Source organism: Stegostoma tigrinum, chromosome 7 (assembly GCF_030684315.1).
Source record: "Stegostoma tigrinum isolate sSteTig4 chromosome 7, sSteTig4.hap1, whole genome shotgun sequence".
NCBI lineage: Eukaryota > Metazoa > Chordata > Chondrichthyes > Orectolobiformes > Stegostomatidae > Stegostoma > Stegostoma tigrinum.
In genome coordinates this window covers 88,380,824-88,406,073 of record NC_081360.1, presented here as the reverse complement: position 1 = coordinate 88,406,073, position 25,250 = coordinate 88,380,824, and the positions used below count along the sequence as shown (strand labels likewise).

Genomic DNA, 25,250 nt, shown 5'->3' with positions numbered 1-25,250 from the left:
ACCTATCTGGTTCTGCACAGTGTAACCTACATATATCATTCATCAGTGGTCCCATCCTCAACAGCATCATGCTCCGACACCCATTACCTCCTAACTCCGTTCCATCCAACAGGGATACAGTCTTGAAGGAAGACACCTGCAATTTACACGGTCAGGAAGTCAAGAAAGGGAAAAGGAATATTGTCCCTATTAATGATGCAGAATTGAAACAGTGTAAAATCGCAAAGATGTGAGTGTCAACAATATTACCAAGTTAAAATCTGCCTGTTATCTTTCCCCGTCTAATTTATGTGTGATGGAACTCGTGAACAATCAAATAAATCCCACTCCTATGGGTCATATTGAAGTCTAATTTTGTTCAATGGCTAATATTTTTGATCCATGCTTTACTTACTGTGTTTAATTTGCTTCACTGAAATATCTGCTTTTCTCAACATTATTTTCTCTTAATAAGATCAGAAAATGCTTCCAGTATATAGCAGGCCATGAACAATTGTAAGGGATAGGACTTGGAATTCCTTTGATAGTTGTAAAGCGGGATTTCCATCCAGAATATTAAACTATTCTTCTTTATCAGCCCACTATTTATTTGTGTTCCAAGGCATACAATCTTTTTATTTCTCTGTTATTGTTTATTATTTTCTTGAGTTACAAATTTAGCGCCGAGTGCCTATTTAATGGTCCAGCTCCTTATTGTTGAGTATGTTGAATTGTGAGATTGGGAATAATGGATTGAAGGCCACAATGTTTAAACCGTATTGTCTCTTTAATTCTCTTCAAGGCTGGATACAGATAACGTTCTTAACCACTGCCTCTTTACACCCACAAAAGCTTGGAGACACCCACTTCCACTGGCAGCATCTATTTCAAATTGACTTCAGCAAATGAGAGGTTCTTCTCTCAATTCTCCAAATGAGGGAGCAGATTTATTTTTTCGACAGTCGGTCCATTAACTCCAGAACTTTCCGAGAATGCCTTGGAACAGACGCTTCCATTCATGAAATACTCCCTCCCTGAAGTTCATGCTCGCTGTCAGCTAACTGCAGTCTGATGATGGATTTGGTCACAGCCTACTTCCCCACAAATAATTGGTGTCAGATGCTAATGCCTGCAGCCTGGCATAAGTCATTTAGTTAGCCTCTGGCCTTGCAAACTAACTGCATTGAGAACAAGTACACTTTTTTTTCTCCATAAGCTTCCACAGTTACTTTAGAAGAAAGCTATTCCGTTCAGGCTCTTTAAAGATTAAGATTTGCACTGAATACTTACTCATAGGTTGTATTTAATATGTGAAAAAAATTGTGTAATACATAAATTAGTACCTCCTGGCAATCTTAATAAAGTTAGTCACTAGCGAGGGAGAAAAGGTGCTAAAAGGTGGGGTAGAGAGATGCAGTTTGTACATTATTGAAGTTTTGCGCTCAACAGTATTGCGTTGGGAATAGGTCATTTCAGTGGAGGTGGTGGCAGTGGGGCAGATAGGAATATTACAAAGAGAGCCGCTGTAGGGCTGCTGTCTTGTGTTGGCAGCAGCTTCTAGCTATGGAGAACAGAACTGGCAGAATTGTCCTGGTCTCTACAACTCAATAGCAAACCCTTTGTCTCCTGACTGACCAGGGGGGCTAGCAGTATGAAACTGTCAATAGAACTTTCTTGTGCAGTTACTCAACAAAAACACATTTCTACCTTAGACAATGTTCCACATAGTAAACTAGTTAGTAAAGTTGGATCACATAGGATCCAGGAAAAGCTAGACTATTGGGTGCAAAATTGGCTTGAAGGTAGGAGACAGAGGGTGTTGGTAGAGGGTTGTTGTTCAGACTGGAAGCCTGTGACCAAGTGTGCTGCAAGGATTGCTGCAGGGTCCACTTGTTTCCTGGAGCATTGGAGGCTGAGGGGTGACCTTATGGAGGTTTATAAAATCATGAGGGGCCTGGATAGGGTGAATTACCAAGGTCTTTTTCCAAGTGTAGAAGAGTCTAAAACTAGAGGGTAGATGTTTAAAGCCAGACGGGAAAGATTAAAAGGGACATGAGGGTTAGCTTTTTCATGAAGAAGGTTGTGCATGAATGGAATGAGCTGCCAGAGGAAGTGTTGGAGACTGGTACAGTAACAACACTTGAGAGGCATCTGGATGGGTGTATGAATGGGGAGGGTTTAGAGGGACGTGGGCCACATGCTGGCGAATGGAACTGGAACAGATTGGGATGTCTTGTCAGCATGGACAAGATGGATCAAAGGATCTGTTTCCCTGCTTTATGGCTCTATGACTACTTATATAAACGATTTGAATGAGAATATTGGAGGCATGGTTGGTAAGTTTGCGGACAACACCAAAATTGGTGACATAGTGGACAGTGAGAAAGGTTATCCCAGAGTATGACGGGATCTCGGTCACCTGGGCTAGTGGGCCGAGGAATGGCAGATGGAGTTTAATTTAGATAAATGTGAAGGTCTGTTTCTGTGCCGTATAACTCTAGGTAGCATGCAGCCCCAGACTTGCCTTTTAAATGTAACCCTTGGTCCTCTCTCTCACTCTCTCATTCTCACTGTCTTTCTCCAGTTTGAAGGCTGCAGCAAAGCTTACTCACGTCTCGAGAACTTGAAGACTCACCTGAGGTCACACACTGGGGAGAAACCATATGTCTGTGAACATGAAGGCTGCAACAAAGCATTCTCCAATGCATCAGACCGAGCCAAACATCAGAATAGGACTCATTCCAATGAGGTATGGCAAAACTGATTGCATACCAACTTCACCCAAAGATCTGGAAATTACCCAGGCCCTGAGAAGTGAAAGAAATTGTCTTTTTTTTCTCTGTCATAGCCCTTAGTAAGACCAGATCTTCTTTGTGTAAGTTACAATTCTGCTGTAGTTTTACTGCAGTTTTTGTAATTATAACAGAGGAACACAAAGTAATCATAAACTGAGAAATTGTTAGATATGTATGGCAGATCAGTTCCTTTTTGTTAGGAAACAAGGCAAGTTAAGAATTTAATAGGGCATACACCTAAAACATGAATGTTACTTTTCTCCTTAAAGGGACTGACAAACTCGTTTGCATTTCCAGCAATTTCTGATTTCTTGCCGTTTTCTAGCAGTTGATATTATTATTAGTTGTAAATTTCATGTTTGTATTTTACTATTGCCTTTCTTTTAACAGTGCTGCTGATGCTTGATCTCTAAATGCTTAAGACATTAGATTGAGAAATGGACTGCTCCCAATGACTTTCATTTTTATGAATTTTGTTTCTTTATTGTTTAATGTAAGTCTTATTTAAATCAGGTAATGTAATGGATAAACTTTTTGGGATCTTTGAATGGTTTCCTCAAAACTCACTTCTAATTCAGAATGCTGTTCATTCGCCAAAAGACATTTGGAAGCCGATGTGCATCATATCAACTGCCCTCATCAAACCTCCCTGATATGTCAACAAACAGAGTCAATCAAATCATTTATACAGTTTGCCTTTAATAAGTTTGTGCTGGCAGTTCTCAGTTGATCTACACTTGTCCATGTGACCATTAATTCATAGCATCTACTTGGAACATTTGCCAAATGAGCAGTGAGAAATTTTAACGTCTAACTAAAAACCTGCATTACTCTTTGGTACCTCATGATTTGTTCTTTGAAAGTAAATCTTATGAAATGGAAATTTCTTCAGCATTATCTCTCTAACACAAAACATAAATTAATTTGATGCTAATTTAACCATCTTCCTGACAATGACTTCAGTGGTGATGGTTAAAGAATATCATATCCAGAAAAACTGGTGAAATAATAATGGAATGTTCGCCCAGTAAAGAAAATATTGATTCCCTGTTCAGAGTCCCATGTTGGGCCATATCTCTGCATTTATGTGTCTAGTACTGTTATTTAACAAGACTAATCCATTTGTCTCAACTTCCCTGGACTCTTTATCTTTCCCATGACCAAGGATTTTGGATGTTTCCACTGCTTTGTTTATATTTTCCTGTGAACTCTGAGATTTTCTTAGTTGAAACAGATTTTGTATGTACCACAGGCTCTGTCATGAGAATGCGATTGACCCCGTGTCCGAATGTATTGTTCCAATGAAAACCAGCCTTCTCTTGCCTAGACATTGGCTGAGTCAGACCAGAAAATGACTAGGATAATATCTTGTGGGGGAATTCATTTTGGGAGTGATCCCGAGGCAGAATTCAGGAAAGGTAATGATCCAGTTTCCTGCAGTCCAGACCTTACAACGCTGCCTCAATTGGAGAATTAGCATTTCATGACTTTTTGATGCCCTACTGCATCTCTCTCCATGCTGTACAGTTCCCTGCTTTTAAATGGGTAGTATGCTCTGAGCATCCCAATCCACGTAAACACGGATGGCCGTCATGTGCTTCTGTTTTGTGGACTTGAACAGCATGTACTCCAGTTAGATGTTCTCTTTTCAAGGAATGTATCAAACTCAAAAACAACTTATATTTAGCAGGAGAAATAACGGCCAGTGTGCGGACTCTGGCAGTGTTTCTCAATTATTGCACACGTTCTGTTTGACCCAAGTTTCGGACTGGCACGTTCTTCCTCTCAACTGTTACTCACAGTGGAACATCAGGATCTGTCACTTGTTAACTGTTGATAATCTTGGAGAGCTATAAGCTGTTGTTTGAGATGGATTGAGGTGTGCAATTCACAGTCTGGGATGATTAAATTATTACTTGATTATGGTCGTATTAAATTGAGGACAAATTGTAAAAGATAAACAAGTGTTTTTGCTCTACATGGAATAATGGTTAAGAACTCCCACCCAACAGCTGTTAGCCAGACAATGTCAACACCTGGTGATAAGAGACTGCAATATTCCTGAAAGAAATGAATAATCCTCATAATCCATAAAATGCAGCACATAGCACACACATGTTTTGGTTAGCAGCTGAATGAAAGCTGGCTTGGAAACAGAAGGTGGGTGTGACATGGCATTGAAGGCCATTCAGCCCAGAGTCCTGCAAACTCAGAATAACAGCATGGAAGTTGTGTGTGAGCTCTGCTCCAATGTTTTAAGTAGATTAGACTCACAGGAGTCGAAAAGATCTTCTTTCAACTGTCATGATAGAAATGGAATGGTGAAATAGTAATTCATGAAGCTCTTTGGCCCTGGAGATCAGAATCTTTTTTTTAAAATGAAGACTAACTCCGCAGATAGCAGTAGTATGAAAGTACAGGTCAACAAGACTGATAATTGTGTTAACGGGATTGATGTATGAAGAGGGACTGGACTGGTTAATAACACACTAACTGGAGTTTGGAAGATTGAAGGGGAAACCTCATAGAAGATTATAGAATTCTAAGAGGACTAGATAGGGCAAACACAGGAAGGGTGTTCCTAACAGCCTGGGAATCCACAGGGAGATGATGGCCTAGTGGTATTATTGCTGGACTGCTAATCCAGCAACCCAGATAACATTCTAATGACCCAGGTTCAAATCCCACCAGGGCAGATGGTGGAATTTAAATTCAATAAATATCTGGAATTAAGAATCTAATGATGAACATGAATCAATTGCCGATTGCCGGAAAACCCATCTGGTTCACTAATGCCCTTTTAGGGAAGGAAACTGCCATCTTTACCTGGTCTGGCCTACATGTGACTCCAGACCCACAGAAATGTGGTTGACTCTTGACTGTTCTCAGAGCAATTAGGGTTGGACAGGAAATACTGCCTAGCCAGCGACGCCCTCACCCTGTGAATGAATAAAGAATAAAACCCAGGGATCTCAGTCTAAGGATCGGGTAGACTATTTAGAACAGAAATGAGGAGAAATGTCTTCCACCAGAGACTGGTGAAAATGTGGAATTCTCTGCCACAGAAAGTGGTTAAGACCAAAACATCAAAAAATTTTAAAGAATGAATTAGATGTAGTTCTTTGGACCAAAGGATTAATGGGTATGGAGAGAAAAGGGGAACAGTGCGCTGAGTTGGATGATCATCCATGATCATATTGAATGCTGGAGCTGGTTTGAAGTTTTGAATGGCCTATCCTTGCTCCAATTTTCTGTTCTTTTGTGTATATTCATGAGTCAATGATAAAATGGGTTGGTGAAGAGGCAAGTGGGGTATAAATATCCCAAACGTACAAAACAGTAAATTCTCTGCACCTGCAGAGTAAAATCAACAGGCAGAATCAGTATTGAAAAGGCAGAACAAATGGCGACAGTCTAAAGTAGGAATCTGAAATCACCCGCCTCACTAAAAGTGTTAACTTCACTTTCTCTGTCAAATGCTAACCTGCTGTGTATTTCCAGGAATTCTTCACCTTTAATTATGCTGAAAGGTATTTGATTGGGAAATGATCTTTACCGGTACAAAATGTATGAAAAGCAGAAGTAATAAGAATTAGTTTATACAAGTAGATATGTGTTTTCACTCCCGTGGTTTGAAAGACAGTTAATTGAAATTACTTCATGATCCTTTTTCTGGATGATTGCAAAAGGGGATTTTTAATTTTTTTCAATTAGTAGTAAGCTGTGTACATAATCCAAAGGAAGGTTTTTTTGAGTGTGGGAGGGTTGGAAATTAAGCAATATTTTCAAAATTGCATAATTGCTGCCATCCATCCTTCACCACCAACCACCCCCTGAAAGTTTTTATTAATGCCAGAGAGGCAAGAAGCAAGTAATGCACAGTACAATATTCTATTCAGCCCTGCAGCCCGCGTGTAGGGCCAAGAACATCCAGCTGAAGGTATTAATTTGGGAACTTTCTAAGCATGGCTACTTAAACCCCAATCAGTGAAATGAATTGCATTGTTGTTCATTCCAATGTTAGGTTTTGCACTGAATTAAGATGGCAGTTTAGCATAAAAGCATGATTTGTAGAGCTTAGGATTTTGATTTGCTTTTCAAAACTCAAGTAAAGCAACTTCATACAAGACATTCCACTCCCGCACATCCCAGATGTCCAAGTTCTTTAAGGACCGCAACTTTCCTCCGACAGTGATCGAGAACGCCCTTGACCGCGTCTCCCGTATTTCCCGCAACACATCCCTCACACCCCGCCCCCGCCACAACCGCCCTAAGAGGATCCCCCTCGTTCTCACACACCACCCTACCAACCTCCGGATACAACGCATCATCCTCCGACACTTCCGCCATTTACAATCCGACCCCACCACCCAAGACATTTTTCCATCCCCTCCCCTGTCTGCTTTCCGGAGAGACCACTCTCTCCGTGACTCCCTTGTTCGCTCCACACTGCCCTCCAACCCCACCACACCCGGCACCTTCCCCTGCAACCGCAGGAAATGCTACACTTGTCCCCACACCTCCTCCCTCACCCCCATCCCAGGCCCCAAGATGACATTCCACATTAAGCAGAGGTTCACCTGCACATCTGCCAATGTGGTATACTGCATCTACTGTACCCGGTGCGGCTTCCTCTACATTGGGGAAACCAAGCGGAGGCTTGGAGACCGCTTTGCAGAACACCTCCGCTCAGTTCGCAACAAACAACTGCACCTCCCAGTCGCAAACCATTTCCACTCCCCCTCCCATTCTCTAGATGACATGTCCATCATGGGCCTCCTGCACTGCCACAATGATGCCACCCGAAGGTTGCAGGAACAGCAACTCATATTCCGCCTGGGAACCCTGCAGCCATATGGTATCAATGTGGACTTCACCAGTTTCAAAATCTCCCCTTCCCCTACTGCATCCCTAAACCAGCCTAGTTCCTCCCCTCCCTCCACTGCACCACACAACCAGCCCAGCTCTTCCCCCCCACCCACTGCATCCCAAAACCAGTCCAACCTGTCTCTGCCTCCCTAACCGATTCTTCCTCTCACCCATCCCTTCCTCCCACACCAAGCCGCACCCCCAGCTACCTACTAACCTCATCCCACCTCCTTGACCTGTCCGTCTTCCCTGGACTGACCTATCCCCTCCCTACCTCCCCACCTATACTCTCTCCACCTATCTTCTTTACTCTCCATCTTCGGTCCGCCTCCCCCTCTCTCCCTATTTATTCCAGCTCCCTCTCCCCATCCCCCTCTCTGATGAAGGGTCTAGGCCCGAAACGTCAGCTTTTGTGCTCCTGAGATGCTGCTTGGCCTGCTGTGTTCATCCAGCCTGTCATTTTATTATCTTGGAATTCTCCAGCATCTGCAGTTCCCATTATCTCTCCCCAACTTCATAATGGGTTGGTTTTATTGATATGATGGCGGGACTAACGATTTTTTTTTTCTGGGTTAGTTCTAGGATTCCTATACGGTGTGTTGATTAAAACCCACTAACTTGTAACTTTCCAAAATTTGTTAAACTGAGCTGCTGTCTGAAGTTTATTACCAATGTGCAATTTATTTACAGCAGTCGCAGCCTTTTTGATTATTGTAAAGTAACAGTAAACAACCCTCCAGACAAACAGCAGTTTGTGGGATCCACAGCGTACAGCTTGCCTTAAACAGGAGACGTTTGCTTTAAGCCAAAGGTCCTAGTATGTGATCAAAACCTTTCCACACTTTTACAGTGTAATCCTGAAAAGCAGTTACATCTAATTATTTTATCCAATGTTTTAAGGTTGCTATTACAGTGAAAATGGTTTACTCATCGCATAAACTTTATTTAAAGGATAATTATAGGACTAGGACTCCAAGGGTTAAATTATGTTGAAATATTACACAACCTAGGATAATTAAAACTGGAAATGTTAGAAATACTGACTAGGCATGGCAGCATGTGTGGAGAGAGAAACAGAGTTAAGAATTCAGGCTGTTGACCGTTCGTCAGGACTGAAGTTGTTTTGCCGACCAACAGTGATCAATGTGAAACATTTACTCTGTTTCTGTCTTCACCAATGCTGTGTGCTGCTCGATCTGCTATTTCCAGAGCTCAGTTGTTTTATTTCAGATTCTGATTCAGAAGCAGTATTTTGCTTCTGCAATCCCTGGCATTTCGATGGTTAAAGCCTGATATGATTAAATGATAACCGAACAAATATGGTACATTCGGAGACACTACTATCACTGAGCAGAGACTTAATACAAAGGCACAGTCCAAAGTGACAGCTATATATTTTAGGAATAAAATTGGGAAGTGCCCCGCACACAAAGAGCAAAATTTTCAGAAATACGGGAGATATCTAGTGTAACTTTATGTCACTGTTGTGCCTTGGGATCCTGATGTAATCTTGACCTGTGCACCCCTGTGGAACCTAGCAGGAGATTTACATTTCTGATTGCTAGATTCACTCTGCCCAGACCATCTGTACGTTTCTGGAACGAGCTGCCAGAGGTAGTGGTGGAGGCAGATGCAATAGGGGAGTTTAGGGGACTTTTAGATATGCACATGAATACCCAAGGAATGGAGGGATATGGACCAAAGGCAGGCAGAAGGGATTACTTTAATTTGGCGTCATGTTCAGCACAACATCTTAGGCTGAGGGTGCAATGCAGTTCTGTGTTCTCTCCAAGCCATTCACCCTCCTGACTTGGAAATAAACTGCAATTCCTTCACTGTCGTTGGGTCAAAAGCCTGAAATTCCCATCCCACCCAGTTACTGCACATTGCATGGCCGTACATCCCGGTGACTTCAACAGTTCAAGAAAGGGGCACACCGCCATCGTCAGAGAAACTATGGATGGACAATAAGTGCTGGCCAAGCCAATAGCACCCACACCTTTTAAAACTAAAACTGAATTGACACCAAGTCATTTCAGGAGGCACCAGGACAAGGAACAAAACATTTAAGCATAGAGTTTTAAGAGTAGGGCAGTGATGCCAGAGCTGTATAAAATGTTTGTCAGACGACAGCGAGAGTATTGTGTGCAATTTTGGAATCCACATTATAGGACAAATGTGGTTATACTGGAGAGAATGCAGAGGAGATTTACCAGGATGTTGCCTGTGGTGGAAAGTTTTAGTTTTAAAGACAGATTGGATAGGCTCATGTTATGTTCTTTAGAGCAGAAGAAATTGAGAGAGAACATGATTGAGATTTATAAAATTAAGAGGGACACAGACAAAAGAAACCTTTTCCCCGGTGGAAGGTGGAAGTAACCAGGGGCATAGATTTAAGGAAAGAGGCGCAGGTTTAGAGGAGGTGTGGGGAGAAAACTTTTCACCCAGAGCGAGTCTGGAACTTACCATCTTTAGGGCAGAAACTCTCATAACTGTCAAGAAGTATTAGCTGTGCACCTGCAAAACCAAGGGCACACAAGATTATGGGCTACATGCTGGAAGAAAAGTACAGAATAGTTACAAAAACAAAGTTGCTGGTAAAGCTCAGCAGATCTGGCAGCATCTTTGGAGGAGAAAACAGAGTGAATGTTTTGGGTCCGGTGACCCTTCCGCAGAACTGAGATCTGAGGAAGTTCACCGGACCTGAAATGTTAACTCTGTTTTCTCCTCCACAGATGCTACCAGGCCTGCTGAGCTTTTCCAGCAAATTTGTTTTTTTTCTGATTTGCAGCATCTGCAGTTCTTTTGGTTTTTAACAGAATAGTTAGGTGGTTGCTTTTGATGGGTGTAGACTCGATGGGCCAAAGGGCCGTCTTTGGTCCTGTAGATCTCCATGAGTTGATCTAGTCAAAGAGGTTAATTTTAAAGAGCAGTCTAAATGTTTAGAGAGGGAATTCCAGAGCTCGGGCCGGCACTGGATGTGATTACCATTATGATGCTCACATATTCACCTTGACAATGGGACAGTGCTCACCCGCTGCCTACACCCACTTTCCTGAAAGACCTTCTGGAATTTCTGGCTTGTCCAGCCATGCTGGAAAAGTCAACATTGTTGAGAATTGGCAAAGCATCTCCATGTGGTGAAGTGGAAGGAGAGGTTGCGCAGCATTAAGGATAAGGGAGGCAGGGCAGCATTGTCATTGTTAGGAGAGGGGTTTGTGAATATTCTCAGGAAGCAAGAGAATGGGGAGGTGAGCATTGTCGGTGTTGGGGGGTGAACACTGTTGTGGGCTCACGGGGATTGTTAGCAGTGTCAGTGTGATGAAGCTGTGCACTGAATGTCGATCTCAAAGGACAGCTCATTGCTGGAAAGGAAGTGCAGCTACATTGGAATTGTGTTCAATAATTTGGTTCCCAAGTCTATCCCTGCTTGAGCTGGCATTGGATGGTGCAAAGAATCCAGCATGGAGTGGTAACTGGGCAGATTAAAGAGCCAGATGCACCCTCTCTGACATTAACTGCAAACATGATTGAGATTTGGAGCTCTCTTCTGTAAATAGCAGTCAAAAACAATAGTTAATTTTAAAACAAATTTTTTTTGTTAATTGAACACCGGACATGAGCAGAAGTTGGGAATATGTAGCTAGGTCTCAGATCAGACCTGATCTCGCTGTAAAGCATAATCAATCTTGAAGTGCAAAGTGGTTTTCTATTGGGCCTAGACTCCAATTTTTACTCTCAAATAGCCCCACTCTTCCTAAAAGTATTATAACACGATTGTAGTACACAATACTTGGTAGCACTGGGGGCTGGTTAGCTCAGGTGCCAGGGCACCTGGTTTACAATACAGAGTGACCCCAACAGCATGGGTTCAATTCCCATAGTGGCAATAAACTTCTAATGATCCTGTGGGCAGATAAGACTGTTGCAACTTTACTTTTACTCAGTAGCATGCCCAACCAAGCCAATTTATGGCTTGTCAATGAATATGTGACTGAAAGCAGGGCAGAATATACCACAGTTGAAAACTCAATAAACCAGACAAGTGGACTGTTTGGCCTGGTGAGCTTATTAATGGGAAGTGATGGCATTGGACTCGTAATCTGGAGTCCCAGGTTAATATTCTGAGGATTGCAACATGGCAAATAGCAAAACTTTAATTAAAGCTAGGCTAATAACAACCATTTAACCATTGCTGTTTGTTGCCAATGCCAAACTGATTCACTAATATCCTTCAGGGAAGGAAATCTGTCATCCTTGTGTGGTTTGGCTTACATATGACTCCAGACCACAGCACTCTCCCTGGGACAAAATTTTGATGCTGCCGTCCTCACATCACAGTGGGTGTTCTTCAACACGTGGACTGCAGTGGTTCAATAAGGCAGCTCACCATGACTTTCTCAAGAGTAATTAGGTGTGGGCAATAACAGCTGGCCCAGTCAGCAATATCTCACAAATGATTGAAACAAAAAGATCACGGCTGATCTTTGGCTTCACTTTCCTACCCAATCTTCATCTCATTTCATACTTTTAGAGACCAAATATCCGTCTCCATCAGTCTGAAATATATGCAGAGATGGAGCTTGTGCAATTCTATGAGGTAGAGAATTCCAAGGAGCTAGAATCTTTTCAGTGAAGAAATTACACATCACCTCAGTCCCTCACCCCAAGACTGCTCCCCCGTCAATGTCAACTCTATCAAACCCTTTCACAGTTTTGTTTGGTACTGAATGAGACTACATTACATGAGTCTGAATAGCAGAAAATATAGGCTCAATTTATGTAGAATAACCCTGTCATTGCAAGACCCAATCAATGAACCTTGGCTGTCATGTCATCGACGCAAGTACGTCCCTCCCTAAGTGTGGAAACCAAAAGAGGCCACAGTAATCCAGGTGTGTTATCTAAATTCTGCACAAGTGCAGCAGGCTTTAGCAATAAATACCAACAAGTCATTTGACCTCTCAGCTGTTTACTATAGTTAGTCCTGCTCTACCTACTCAAATGCTTCTTTCAGTAACGGTCCCTCTGTAGCAGATGGGAGCAGAGCACTATCTAATCTGTCTCTCCTGTCCTTTTCCCATGGGAATTAAAGCCAGTTGTAGAACTCTTGCCTTCGTTGCAGGCAAGATCAACACAGACGACTGACATTCGTTTCATTATTTCAGCGAGGCGTTCGATAAGGTCCCCCACAATAGGCTATTGTACAAAATGCAGAGGAATGGAATTGTGGGAGATATAGCAGTTTGGGTCGGAAATTGGTTTGCTGAAAGAAGACAGGGTGGTAGTTGATGGGAAATGTTCATCCTGGAGACCAGTTACTAGTGGTGTACCGCAAGGGTCGGTGTTGGGTCCACTGCTGTTTGTCATTTTTATAAATGACCTGGATGAGGCCGTAGAGGGATGGGTTAGTAAATTTGCAGATGACACTACGGTCGGTGGAGTTGTGGATAGTGACGAAGGATGTTATAGGTTGCAGAGAGACATAGATAAGCTGCAGAGCTGGGCTGAGAGGTGGAAAATGGAGTTTAATGCAGACAAGTGTGAGGTGATGCACTTTGGTAGGAGTAACCAGAAGGCAAAGTACAGGGCTAATGGTAAGATTCTTAGTAGTGTAGATGAGCAGAGAGATCTCGGTGTCCATGTACACAGATCCTTGAAAGTTGCCACCCAGGTTGACAGGGCTGGTAAGAAGGCATACAGTGTTTTAGCTTTGATTAATAGAGGGATCGAGTTCTGGAACCAAGAGGTTATGGTGAAGCTGTACAAAACCCTGGTGCGGCCACACTTGTAGTATTGTGTACAGTTGTGGTCACCGCATTATAAGAAGGATGTAGAAGCTTTGGAAAGGGTGCAGAGGAGATTTACTAGGATGTTGACTGGTATGGAGGAAGGTCTTACGAGGAAAGGCTGAGGGACTTGAGGCTGTTTTCATTAGAGAGAAGAAGGTTGAGAGGTGACTTAATAGAAACATATAAAATAAACGGAGGGTTAGATAGGGTGGATAGGGAGAGCCTTTTTCCTAGGATGGTGACGGTGAGCATGAGGGGGCATAGCTTTAAATTGAGGGGTGAAAGATATAGGACAGATGTCAGAGTAGTAAGGGAATGGAACGCTTTGCCTGCAATGGTAGTAGATTTGCCAACTTTAGGTGCATTTAAGTCGTCATTGGATAAGCATATGGACGTACATGGAATAGTGTAGGTTAGATGGGCTTGAGATCGGTATGACAGGTCGGCACAACTTTGAGGGCCGAAGTGCCTGTACTGTGCTGTAATGTTCGATGTTCTATGCTCTATGATTACTTTGAATAGTTAAAAATGCACAATTGTGTTTTCCTTTCACTCTCCTCAAGGTAAAGAGTGTTTAAGAAGAACAAGCTCTCATTATAGCTTAACAGATATGTTTGCTATCGTGATGGTCTGCAGATATTTGCTAAATTAATCTGCACCAGAATGAAGAATGCATCAACAGACCACAATGAATGTGCAAGATTACTAATTTTGCTGGAATTTATTGTATAACTGCTGGTCTATTTTTGTAAATCAAAACATATAAATAGCCTCATATGGGAGTTGGTTTGACTCAGAGTGGCTATCCAATAAAATGACTTTTGGAGTTTAGCGTTTATTATTTTCTTCCTGTTTCTAGGTGTCCCCATACTGTTTTGCCAAGTCTAGCCTGAGAAAGTGTGTAGAGAGTCAAATTCCAGGCCTCTGGTTTTGCTGGCACATTTTTTTGCTGACTGCATGTAGGTGGTAAATAGACAGTTCACCCTTTGATTATTTCCCCTTTTGAAAAAATGGTAAAGCTGTTCATGCTGCATCCTTTCTAAGGCTTGGGGCAGGTGGGCAAGTGCTATGTGAAATAGCTGCTGCCCAGCAGCAAAGTAAGTAAATCAAAACAAGTAATGCTGCTGTTTTAGAACTGTGTTACTTTGTTTGCTGCCTACCCAATGTCCTCTCTCTGCCCATCCAGTCCTACTTCCAGAGGTCGTCTACTGCAGTTCTGCTTCTGATGGGACAGCAGAGCTCAGCTTTATGCAGAGGGACAATTTGTTGTAGTGATTGTATTGAGGTGAGCCAAATGGACCTCTTAGAATATGAGCCAAACTGGTCCAATCCGGGAGCCCTGGCTGACAGATATAAACAGGAGTGACAGATATCCTGTTCACTCTGACAACTGGCCCTGTGGGAGCTGGGTCACTGTCAAGGATTGTCTACATAAAAAGAAACGGTGATTTGGTGATGGGATACTGGCCTCCGGAGTTATTTCCCCTGTTCTCAGACTGAAATGATAAAGCATTGGGCTTGTGGTCACAGAATCAAATCTGGCAACTGAGAGCAAAGCTTTGTTGCAGTTTTCTTTTCACAAGTTATTTTCAATTATCTGCAATACATTCAAGAAAACGTTTGTCATCTTCACACGGATGTGACTGCGAGGAGCAGAAAGTGAAAACTGTCAGAAGAGCTGTGAAACATTTTTGTTGCAATTAAGTTGGTTATATATTGCAAATGAATTTGCCAGTAATAATTAAAAAAAAGTGCACCAGACAGATGGTCTTGAGCATAGTGACCTTCGGAGATATTTGCAACATTAAGCCGCAACAACCCAGGAATGCTTTCTGTGCAACAGCTGGAAGAGAATTCCTCTTCCTCTTGCACACTTTGCAGAAATAAATTATCGACTAACCAGGTGGACTTCTTTTCAGTTAGACTGCCTGTTGTAGCAGTGCAAAGTGTGCATATAATTCACTCCACTTCATAGTGTCCTAAATTGCAGTCCCAAATCCAGTATATGTTATCAGATCTTAATTCATATGTTAAATGTAATGTTGTGTTAAACTCAGGTAGGCGCTCTAGTGTTGGCCTTGGGGAATGTAGGATGACAGGAAGAGAGTAGTAACGTAATTTCCCCTAGCCGTCAATTCTTTCTCACATGACACTCCTGGTTTTCTCCAAGGTTGAAATGCTGAGAAGCCTTTTAAATACCAATATGTTCTTCGGGGTAAAAAAAAACTGATTGAAATACTCAGTAAGTCAGACAGTATCTGTGGAGAGATGTTTCAAATCATGGTCTTTCAACAGGACTAGAAAATGTGTGTAGCATTTTATTTGTTGATGCATTTGTCACTGGCAAGGCCGGTATTTGCCATTCCAACTGTAACTGCTCTTGAAATGTATAGCTTGCAAGGCTATTCCAGAGGACAATTAAGAGTCAACTGCATTACATGTAGGCCAGACCAGGTAAAGGTGGCTGATTTCCTTCCTTTAAGAGCATTACTGATCCCAGTGGGCCTTTGTGATAATCTGTGATGACCGGTACACATCAAGCCAAATTTGTGCTGATGCTGGAAATCTGAAGCAAATGGAAAGAATGCTGGAGAAACTCAGCAGATCTGGCAGTATCTGTGGAGAGAGAAACAGACTTAATGTTTCGAGTCCAGAATGATGTCTTCAGAACGGAAAGGTTCTTTGTTATAGGCAAAAGAGGAGCAAGAGGGCAGATGGTGCAGGGACCCAGTGCAAAAGACACAGGCGTTGTAATTAAGGGGAGAGAAAAAAAGTTATGACTATTTTGTAGTCTAGCTTTCAATTACTAATTGGATTCATCTGTCATCAGATGTGATGTCAGGATTTGAACCCATGTCCCATAGTGGCACAGTGGCTCATTGGTTAGCACTGCAGCCTCACAGCACCAGGGACCCAGGTTTGATTCCAGCTTCAGGCGACTGTCAGTGTGGAGTTTACACACTCTTCCTATGTCTGTGTGGGTTTCCTCTAATGCTCCAGTTTCCTCCCACGGTCCAAAGATGTGCAGGCTAGGTGGATTGGCTATGCTAAATTGCCTGTAGTGTCCTGGAATGTGTGAGTTATAGGGGATGGATCTGGGTGGGATGCTCCAAAGATCGGTGTGGACTTGTTGGGCTGAAGGGCCTGTTTCCACACAGTAGGGATTCTATGAATCAATGCTAAGAACATTAATGTTTCGCCTCTGGTTTACTAGTCTGGTGACTGCCATACCACTATGCTACCATTTCCACTGACAGCTTAACACAGTATACTGACTGGTTTATAGCCAAGTATAGCCATGGAGAAAAGGCAGACGGGCAGGTATGGATTGGGGAAACAGCATAAGAGAATGTTTGCATGAGGGAGGAAAAGGGGTGATGATGCATGACAACAAGGGATGTCCAGGAGACAACTCAAGAAGCAAAAGGTGCTGTTAGAGGAGGTGTGAAGGATAAAGCCAGGACTACTTCCATCTCCTATCTAACTTGGAGAATTGACACTGTGGTCATGGTGTAAAGTTGTTAGATTCTGTATCTAGGCTGGGACATGTTTTAATCAAAAGCTGAGAAATGCTATTCATTGAACATACAACGAGTTTCATTGGGGAGACCATTTGTAATTTACAAATCCCTGGATTTCAAGATTTGGCTCTGTGTTTTCTAAGAATTTAGTTTTCTGTGGCTGAGAGGTGTAGATTCAAACAAGTAAGAACATGTTTTGTATTGAGGGGGTGTGGATTTTATGGGGCAGGGAAAAGTGGAAAATATAACGGGTGACATAACTTTTAATTAGGCAAGAGTTAAAATTTCACTTTTCTGATCCTGGGTTCAAATGTAGAGGTTTACTCGGGCATATTTGTGGCAGATCAGGCCTCAGGACGTTCTCTGGAAATTCCCTCCTTGGAATACATCTACATGTCATGAATACATTCATTTAGAGAGTGTCACTGTCTCAATTGCCTGTCCCTACATTGAAACCTTGTTGAATTATGTCCCACCATTCATGGTAAGGTTGGTGGTCCACATGAATCCTGTGACACTCGGTACACAGTCACTTGAAAGGTGGCCTGCAACATACAGGCTATATGCAGTTCTCTCCAAGGTTTCTCTGTGGAACTGTGAAGCACAAGGGAGGACTGCCATAAAATGACAACTAACTGTGGAACTCAAGACTGGTAAGGGTGAGTCAGTAGCGAATAGGTGGCACAGTAGGCCTCACAGCACCAGGAACCCGGGTTCGATCCCACCCTCGGGCGACTGTCTGTGGAGTTTCCATGTTCTCCCTGTGTCTCTGTTGGTTTCGTCTGGCTGCTCTGGTTTCCTCCCACAGCCCAAAGATGTGCAGGTTTTATGGATTGGCCATGCTAAATTACCCATTGTGTTCAGAGATATGTAGAAATGGTGGTTTATAGGGGGAAATGGCTCTAGGTGGGATGCTCTGAACGTTGGTGTAGATTGGTTGGGCCGAATGGCCTGCTCCCACACTGTTGCGATTCTAAGTTAATACTCTAAGGTGAATCGGGTTGAGGGTGTTCTTGAAGTGCAATCCTGGGTTGGTGGGAAAAGTGAGTTAAAGAAATTAGGAGCCTAAAGAACAGCATCAAACTGTCCACATGTGAATCCACCTTAGAATGCAGTAGAACAAGTCTTAATCAGCTTTTGAGCTCACTGTACAACAGTTGCAGTTATCACCACTGAGATCAGTCTCAGACATTGGCCAGTGAGGCCTGTACGTTCAATCATGTTCCAAAGAATGACAAACTGAAGACTAGACACTGACACATGCATTCACCAAAGAGGAAACGCAAAAACAGAACATTGAAGGCAGTGCCCTCAAATCACTGTAAACATCAGTGCTTGCCAACCATGAGACAGTCTGTGCACTTAAATATTAATGATGGATGCACACGTGAGAAAAGTGGAACTAGTGTCATGTGAAATATTTACCAATGAATGTTATATCTGAAAACTACCTGTGCCATCATTATACTGCAGGAATAAAGGCAAAACACTACAGATGCTGGAAATCAAACACCGAGAATACTGAAGAATCTCAGCTAGTCTGACAGCATCCGTGGAGAGAGGAACAGAGTTAACATTTCATGTCTGATGTGACTCTTCGTCAGAATTGAAGAATGTTAACTCTGTTTTTCTCCTCACAGATGCTTCTCGACCCACTGGGTCTCTCTTTCATTCTTTGTGTTTGTTGTATTGTAAGAAACTACGTTGTAAGCCTTCATGCTCAGATAATTTCATAGAGACCTCTCGTCACTGCAACATAATTCATTCTTTCCACTTAACTACGAAGATTAATGATTTTATTTTCAAACTGAATATCGGCTATTACAGTCAAAACTGTCACCCAGTGATAGCGAAGACTAACACTGGACAATAACAAATGAAACTGGTTTTCAGCATTGCGTTTAGAAATGGATCAGTTAAAGCAAGTGAGTTTAACAGTAAACAGGACTGGTACTGATCCAGAAAGCCCTTACTCTGTTTTGTTAAAAACCGCCGATGTAAACATATTGAACTGAACTTTGAAGTCAAAACCTGTCTAATTCTTGTAATTTTCATTTCAACCTCTCGTTGGCGGAAAGCTGACATCATCTGAGCAAACAAGAAACAAGGAAAGATTCTTGATCATTTTAGCCATTGTTGCATTTAAAACAAACTACTTATACGGGAAGGAAATAAATTGGTACTGTTTTTTTCCTTTGGCTTTTATTCCAGTCTTCTGTCAGCTGCCAATGGCTTTCAGTCCTGCAGTCTGTTACCCACATGTTCAGAGCTACGAGCCAAACATTCCTAGCTCATCGGCTGTAATTGCCATCATCAAGAGGTAGTTGTTTTTTTAAAAAACTGCTTGGTTAAGAAGCATTCACTTCCAAAAGATCTCTGAGAGTTTGAGCTTTATGAGCCTTGCAGAAATAATAAAGTGTTTTTCTATCTTCTGTCCCTTTCTCTCACATTCTTCTCTTTTTTTCCCCGTCTACAAATGTATTGTTTGCTGTTTTAGAAAAGAGTATTTTCTGAGCACCGATTGGCCTTAATTTGTATGCCATAAAACTGACAGGACATGTGTAAGCTGTTCATTTCTATAATGAAGGCACTTAAGAGCCAGTAAAGTTCTGGGAGCTGTGTAGCCATAACATGTTAGCAGATGTTGTCACAGGCATAAGATGAAAGGTCAAGAGGAAGACTGCTTGGACTTGAATCAAGGCAAGATAACACCCCTGCTCAGGGATTGAAATTAGGTGTGTGAATTACAAGTATCACTGGAAAAGAAATAAAGTCTCACATTGATATAGCACCTTTCATGGTTTTGGGCTCTTAATAGCCAATGAAGTACTTTTGGAGCAGAGTCATTGTTGCAATATTGAAAATATAGTAACCAGTTTGTACCCAGTCTGATTCCATAAATATTTCTAATGACTAAATAATCTTTATAGTGATGCTAGATGAGGAATAAATATTGACCAGGACACCAAGAATAACTCTCAGACCTTCCTTTGAAATTATGCATGGAATCACTTGTACTCAGTTGCGCTAGCAGATGGGACTCCAATGTAAAGTGTCACCTAAAAGGCAGTATATTCAGCATTAACACTCTCTAAATGTTGCATTGGAAATTCAACGCAGATTTGTGTTCTCAAATTTCTGGAGTTATTTGACTTAAACCCATATTTTTCTGACTCAGATATAAGAGTAGAGCCAATTATTTACAAGATACACGCAGAAATTCACCAAAGCTCCTTAGGCAGCACCTTCCAAAACCAAGACACTTCCATTGAGAAGCACAAGGGCAGCAGATACAAGTGAACACCACCACCGGCAAGTTCCCCTCCAAGCTACTCACTGTCCTGACTTGCAAGTATATTGCTGCTCTTGCACTGTCACTGAGTCAAAATCCTGGAATACTGTTGCTGCGCCCCCCCACCCCACCACCAAGGCATTGTGAATCAATGCACATCATGTGGTCTGCAGCGGTTCAAGAAGGCAGCTCACCGCCACCTTCTCAAGGGGCAGCCAGGGAGGGGCAATAAATGCCAGCCAGCCTCATCCCACAAGTGACTGCAAAATAAGACTGAGAGATGGCAAAACCTCTGAATTTAATTGTTAAAAGATATCCATTTGTAAGAGGACATAATGGGAACTGCAGATGCTGAAGAATCCAAGATAATAAAGTGTGAAGCTGGATGAACACAGCAGGCCCAGCAGCATCTCAGGAGCGCAAAAGCTGACGTTTTGGGCACTTTATTATCTTCCACTTGTAAGTAGTTGCCTTCAGTCTTTGGAAGACCACCGTTAAATGTTACAGTTAGATTGAGTATTTCTTAATCTCATTGCTGTTAAAAATATTTTTTGAAAATAATTTGAGTACTTTAAATTTCCAAGGTGTTTCCATAAATTAATTTTGAGAAAAATGTACAAATGATATTTTCCCAAAATGTATGTTAGTTCATTTAATCTTTTAGTCTTATAGAGTGAACTACAAGGAGGGCGCTAGCAATGAAGAAAGGTTGAGTAGATTAGGATTATTTTCATTAGAAAGATGGAGATTGAGGGGGGACCTGATTGAGGTCTACAAAATCATGAGAGGTATGGACAGGGTGGATACTAAGAAGCTTTTCCCCAGCGTGGGGGTCGTGAGTTCAAAGTGAGAGGAGGAAGGTTTATGGGAGATATGCGTGGAAAGATCTTAACGCAGAGGGAGTTAGGTGCCTGGAACACTTTGCCAGCGGAGGTGGTAGACGCAGACACGATAGTGACTTATAAGATGTATCTGGACAGGTACGTGGATGGACAGGGAGCAAAGGGATACAGACCCTTAGAAAATAGATGACAGGTTTGGACAGAGGATCTCGATCAGCGCAGGTTTGGAAGGCTGAAGGACCTGTTCCTGTGCTGTAATTTTCTTTGTTCTTTATTCTACTGTGTTAAAGTCACTGAGCTGACAGCTATAATGAACTGTTCACACCAGTGGCATTGCTTTGCTCACAACACTATCTTATTAACTGATCATGCGTAGAGTATGCATGACCAGTGATCTGAGATCATAACAAAACATATGGGACAGCTGTTTGGGCTGTTGAATGAACGTACAGTTTGTTCTTTCCTGGTCAGTGTCCACCCCATTTACTCTGCTCAGAAAAATTTCAAATCAAGCATAACCCAAAGTAGCTAACAAGTCTACTGATGCCTTCCATTTGTACGACCCCTGTCTCTTTAAAAATCGTTATGTTCCACATAACATGCAGTTGTTTCTGGCTCTACTTATTACTTATTCTTGTCTCTCACATAAACGTGGAACAGAGAAAATAGGAGCAGGAGTAGGCCATTCAGCCCCTCAACCCGTCTCTGCCTTTCAATATGATCATAACTGATCATACCATTTCTAACATTTCTATGCAAATCTTTTTCACAGTGTGGCATTGAGATGCTATTACCTTCCTTAGCTTGAGCATATTCCACATTTCTGGTACATTGCATCAGATGTGATAGCATACTTGAAGCATTTTAATTGTAGACCTTTGTCCTCTAGCTCTGTACTCCCAACTCATGCCACATCACCTGCTTAAATCCATCTACGAAGCTTCTAAGCACCTTGATGACCTGTGGCAGAATTTTACCATCCCCCACCAGTTGGGAGATTCTGCAGATTGTATCTCCAGCTACCTGGAACTTGTGGTGGTTTTAAGGTGGATCAGTTTAGGCATAGAATCATTATCCCAATTGATGCCCTTAGGGAGACAGCGGTTTGTAGATACGTTTTATTCATTGACAGGATGAGGGCGTCGCTCACCAGGCCGCATTTATTGCCCAGGGAACGGTTTTCTTTTGAGAGTCAACCACATCGCTGGGACCTAGAGTCATATGAAGGCCAGACCAGGTAAAGATGGCAGTTTCCTTCCCTAAAGGACATTAGTGAACTAGTTGGTTTGGTCCGACAATCGGTTCATGGTCATCATTAGATTCTTAATCCAGATATTTTATTGAATTCAAATTCCACCATCTGCTGTGGCAGGATTTGAACCCATTATCTGGCCCTCTGGATTAACAGTCCATCGATAATACCACTAGGCCGTTGCCTCCCTACCAAGTTTTTGGGAGTATGTTAGAGGTGGGGTCGGAAGGCCTTCAGTTTGCTTGCTTGGGCCTCAGGCAGGAGGAGGGGTGTGGAAGGTAGGGTTTGCATTCCTCACAGGCCATGTTTTGTGATCTGGGCCATGGATCTTCCCCATCACATCAAAGTCTGTCCCATGCCACTAATCCAGTTGGAACTCCACTAATTAGCAGCCCCAAGAGCTACGCCACTTAGAGGCCCAGGTAATGTTCTGCAAACTAGCCAAATCCCACCATGGCAGATGGTTGAATTTGAATTCAGTAAAAATCTGGAATTAAGAGTGTAATGATCACCACAAAACCATTGTGGATTGTCAGGTAAAAACCAATCTGGTTCACTAAATGTCTTTTAGGGAAGGAAACTGTCATCCTTACATGATCTGATCTAGTGTGACTCCACACTCAATGTTGTTGTCTCTTAACTACCCTCTGGACAGTTAGGTATGGGCAATAAATACTGGCCTAGCCAGCAACACCGACATCCTGTGAATTAATTAAAATATTAAATCTATTGCAAAGAGATTTTTATCCCATCTACTGAGGTTAGTTTCCACTAATTCCACTTAATCTTCATTACAAGCTTCATAAAGGGAGGTTTAGCAAGTTTGTTTTGAAAATCCAAGACCGGAATAGCCTTAATTCATTAGACCAATTACCTCCTCAAGGAATTTCAGCAGATTAGTGAAGCGTGACTTAATCACTGATGGATAGAAAATTGAATTGGACAAGTTCTGAAAAGGTTGCACCCAGGGACCATCCAGGTGGAGAGGTCCAAAATAGCCCTGATTGCCTTGGACTCTGTGATAATTACAGAAACCTTTATAGTCTCAGCACACTTCATAAGCATTTCATGTGAATAGTATCCTGCACCAAACATTTGTTCCCTGGCAGAGCCTGTAACCTTCTTGTTTGAGCTTCAGTCCATTTGTAAATTGTGAAATGAAAGGATATCATGTTAGTGCACCCAACTTTAACTCTGAGATTTGAATACACCCTGAGCGTCATGCTCCCACCAATTGTTCGAAGCCCTTGTGCATTGTGACCATGTCAAATGATCTTTTAGCCCGACTGCTGAACCAATCCAAAACTCTGCTTCTCACACCTTATCCTGTTCCCTTGGTACCCCTATGGTGCTGACCATTCCACCAATACCTTAATTCTCATTCTTGTTTTCAAATCTGTTGATGATCCACTGTCCTCCCTATCTCTGAAACCTGCTCTAACCCTACAACTCTTTGAGGTCTCTGTGCTGCCGCACCTCAGGCCTCTGATCAAATGCACTTCTCCAGTTTTGATCACTCCTATACTGGCTGCCTAGCACCTAAACTCTGGAATTTCCCATGCATTCATCACTTCTTGTCCTAACTGTAGATATTTTGCAGCCAGCCTTCTCAGAGATGTTATTGTACATCTCTGTAGTTAATGGGGCTTGACCTCCTGGCTAAGAGATAAAGATTGTGCCACATGAACCCCCAGAGTCAAAATGTTTGCTTGCGCTCTCTCCATGGATGCTGCCTGACCTGCTGTGATTTCCAGCACTTCTTGTTTTAAGTACATATTCTAGCATTTGCAGTGATTTGCTCCGAGTAAGAAGTTTGGATCACTTTTTATTGAAGTACATTCATGTGTTTTTTCAAACCAAAGTCAACTACTTATCAAATTTGTTTTTGACTTTTGATCTTTTCATTAATCGATTTAAAATTGTCAACCTGAGATGGTTGAGAATCGCACCTGAGGAAATGGCTTGGAAGGTTCCTAATCCTACCATTATATCTGAGCCTGTGGGCATTGACTTATATACAGACAAGTGTCTTTGATTTTAATATTCTCATCCTTATTTTCAAATTCTCTGTGACCTTGCCCCTCCCTGTCACCATAATCTTATCTTTCAGCCCCATACCCTCGAGCTGCAAGTTCTTTTCCAATCTGATTTGTTGACCACATCATTTTCCAAAGGAATGGAATATAGAATTAGGACGTCTTCCTGAAGCTATACAAGTCACTAGTTAGACCACAGCTGGAATACTGTGAACAGTTTTGGATGTCATTTTCTACGAAAAAATATGCTGGTGTTGGAAGCAGTCCAGGGAAGATGGCCTAATTTGATTCCTGCATGTGCATAGATTTTCTTATGAAGAGAGGTTGATTAGGTTGGGCCTGTGCTCATTGGAATTTAGGATTATAGGAGGCAATCGCTTCAAAACAGACAAGATTCTTAGTGGACTTGACAGCGTAGATGTGGAAAGATTGCTTTCCCTTGTACGAGAGTCCAGGAACAAACAGCCGAGCCTCAGGATAAGGGGTCACCAATTCAAGACAGAGGATCAAGAATTTCCTCTCTCAAATACTAATGAATCAGTACACTTCTTTACCACAGAAGGCTGTTGAGGCTGGGTCATTGAAAATATTCAAGCCGGGGGGACAGATTTTTAATCGTAAGGGAATCGAGGGCTATCAGGAAAAGCCGAGAAAGTGGAGTTGAGGATTATCAGATGAGCCATTATCTCATGGAATGGCAGAGCAGACCAGATTAGCTAAATGACCTGTAGCTGCTCCTACATCTTATGGCCTAATCACTCCACCATAAGTTGTGTCAACTGTGGAATTCCCTTCCTAAATCTCTCTGACTCTTCATCACCTCAGCCACTTTCAAATGGTCTATTTGACCATTCTTTTGGTCATCTATCGAA

General features: G+C 42.3%; 1 protein-coding gene across 5 annotated transcripts in view; it reads left to right on the top strand.

Moving 5' to 3' along the window:
• gli2a (GLI family zinc finger 2a) overlaps positions 1-25,250 on the top strand; it is a 382,695-nt gene that overhangs the window by 338,568 nt on the left and 18,877 nt on the right. For all 5 annotated transcript variants that reach the window (XM_059647512.1, XM_048535196.2, XM_048535193.2 and 2 more), the window contains one exon: positions 2,564-2,728. In XM_059647512.1, coding sequence (XP_059503495.1) covers positions 2,564-2,728 — 165 coding nt within the window. The remainder of the gene's footprint in view (positions 1-2,563; positions 2,729-25,250) is intronic.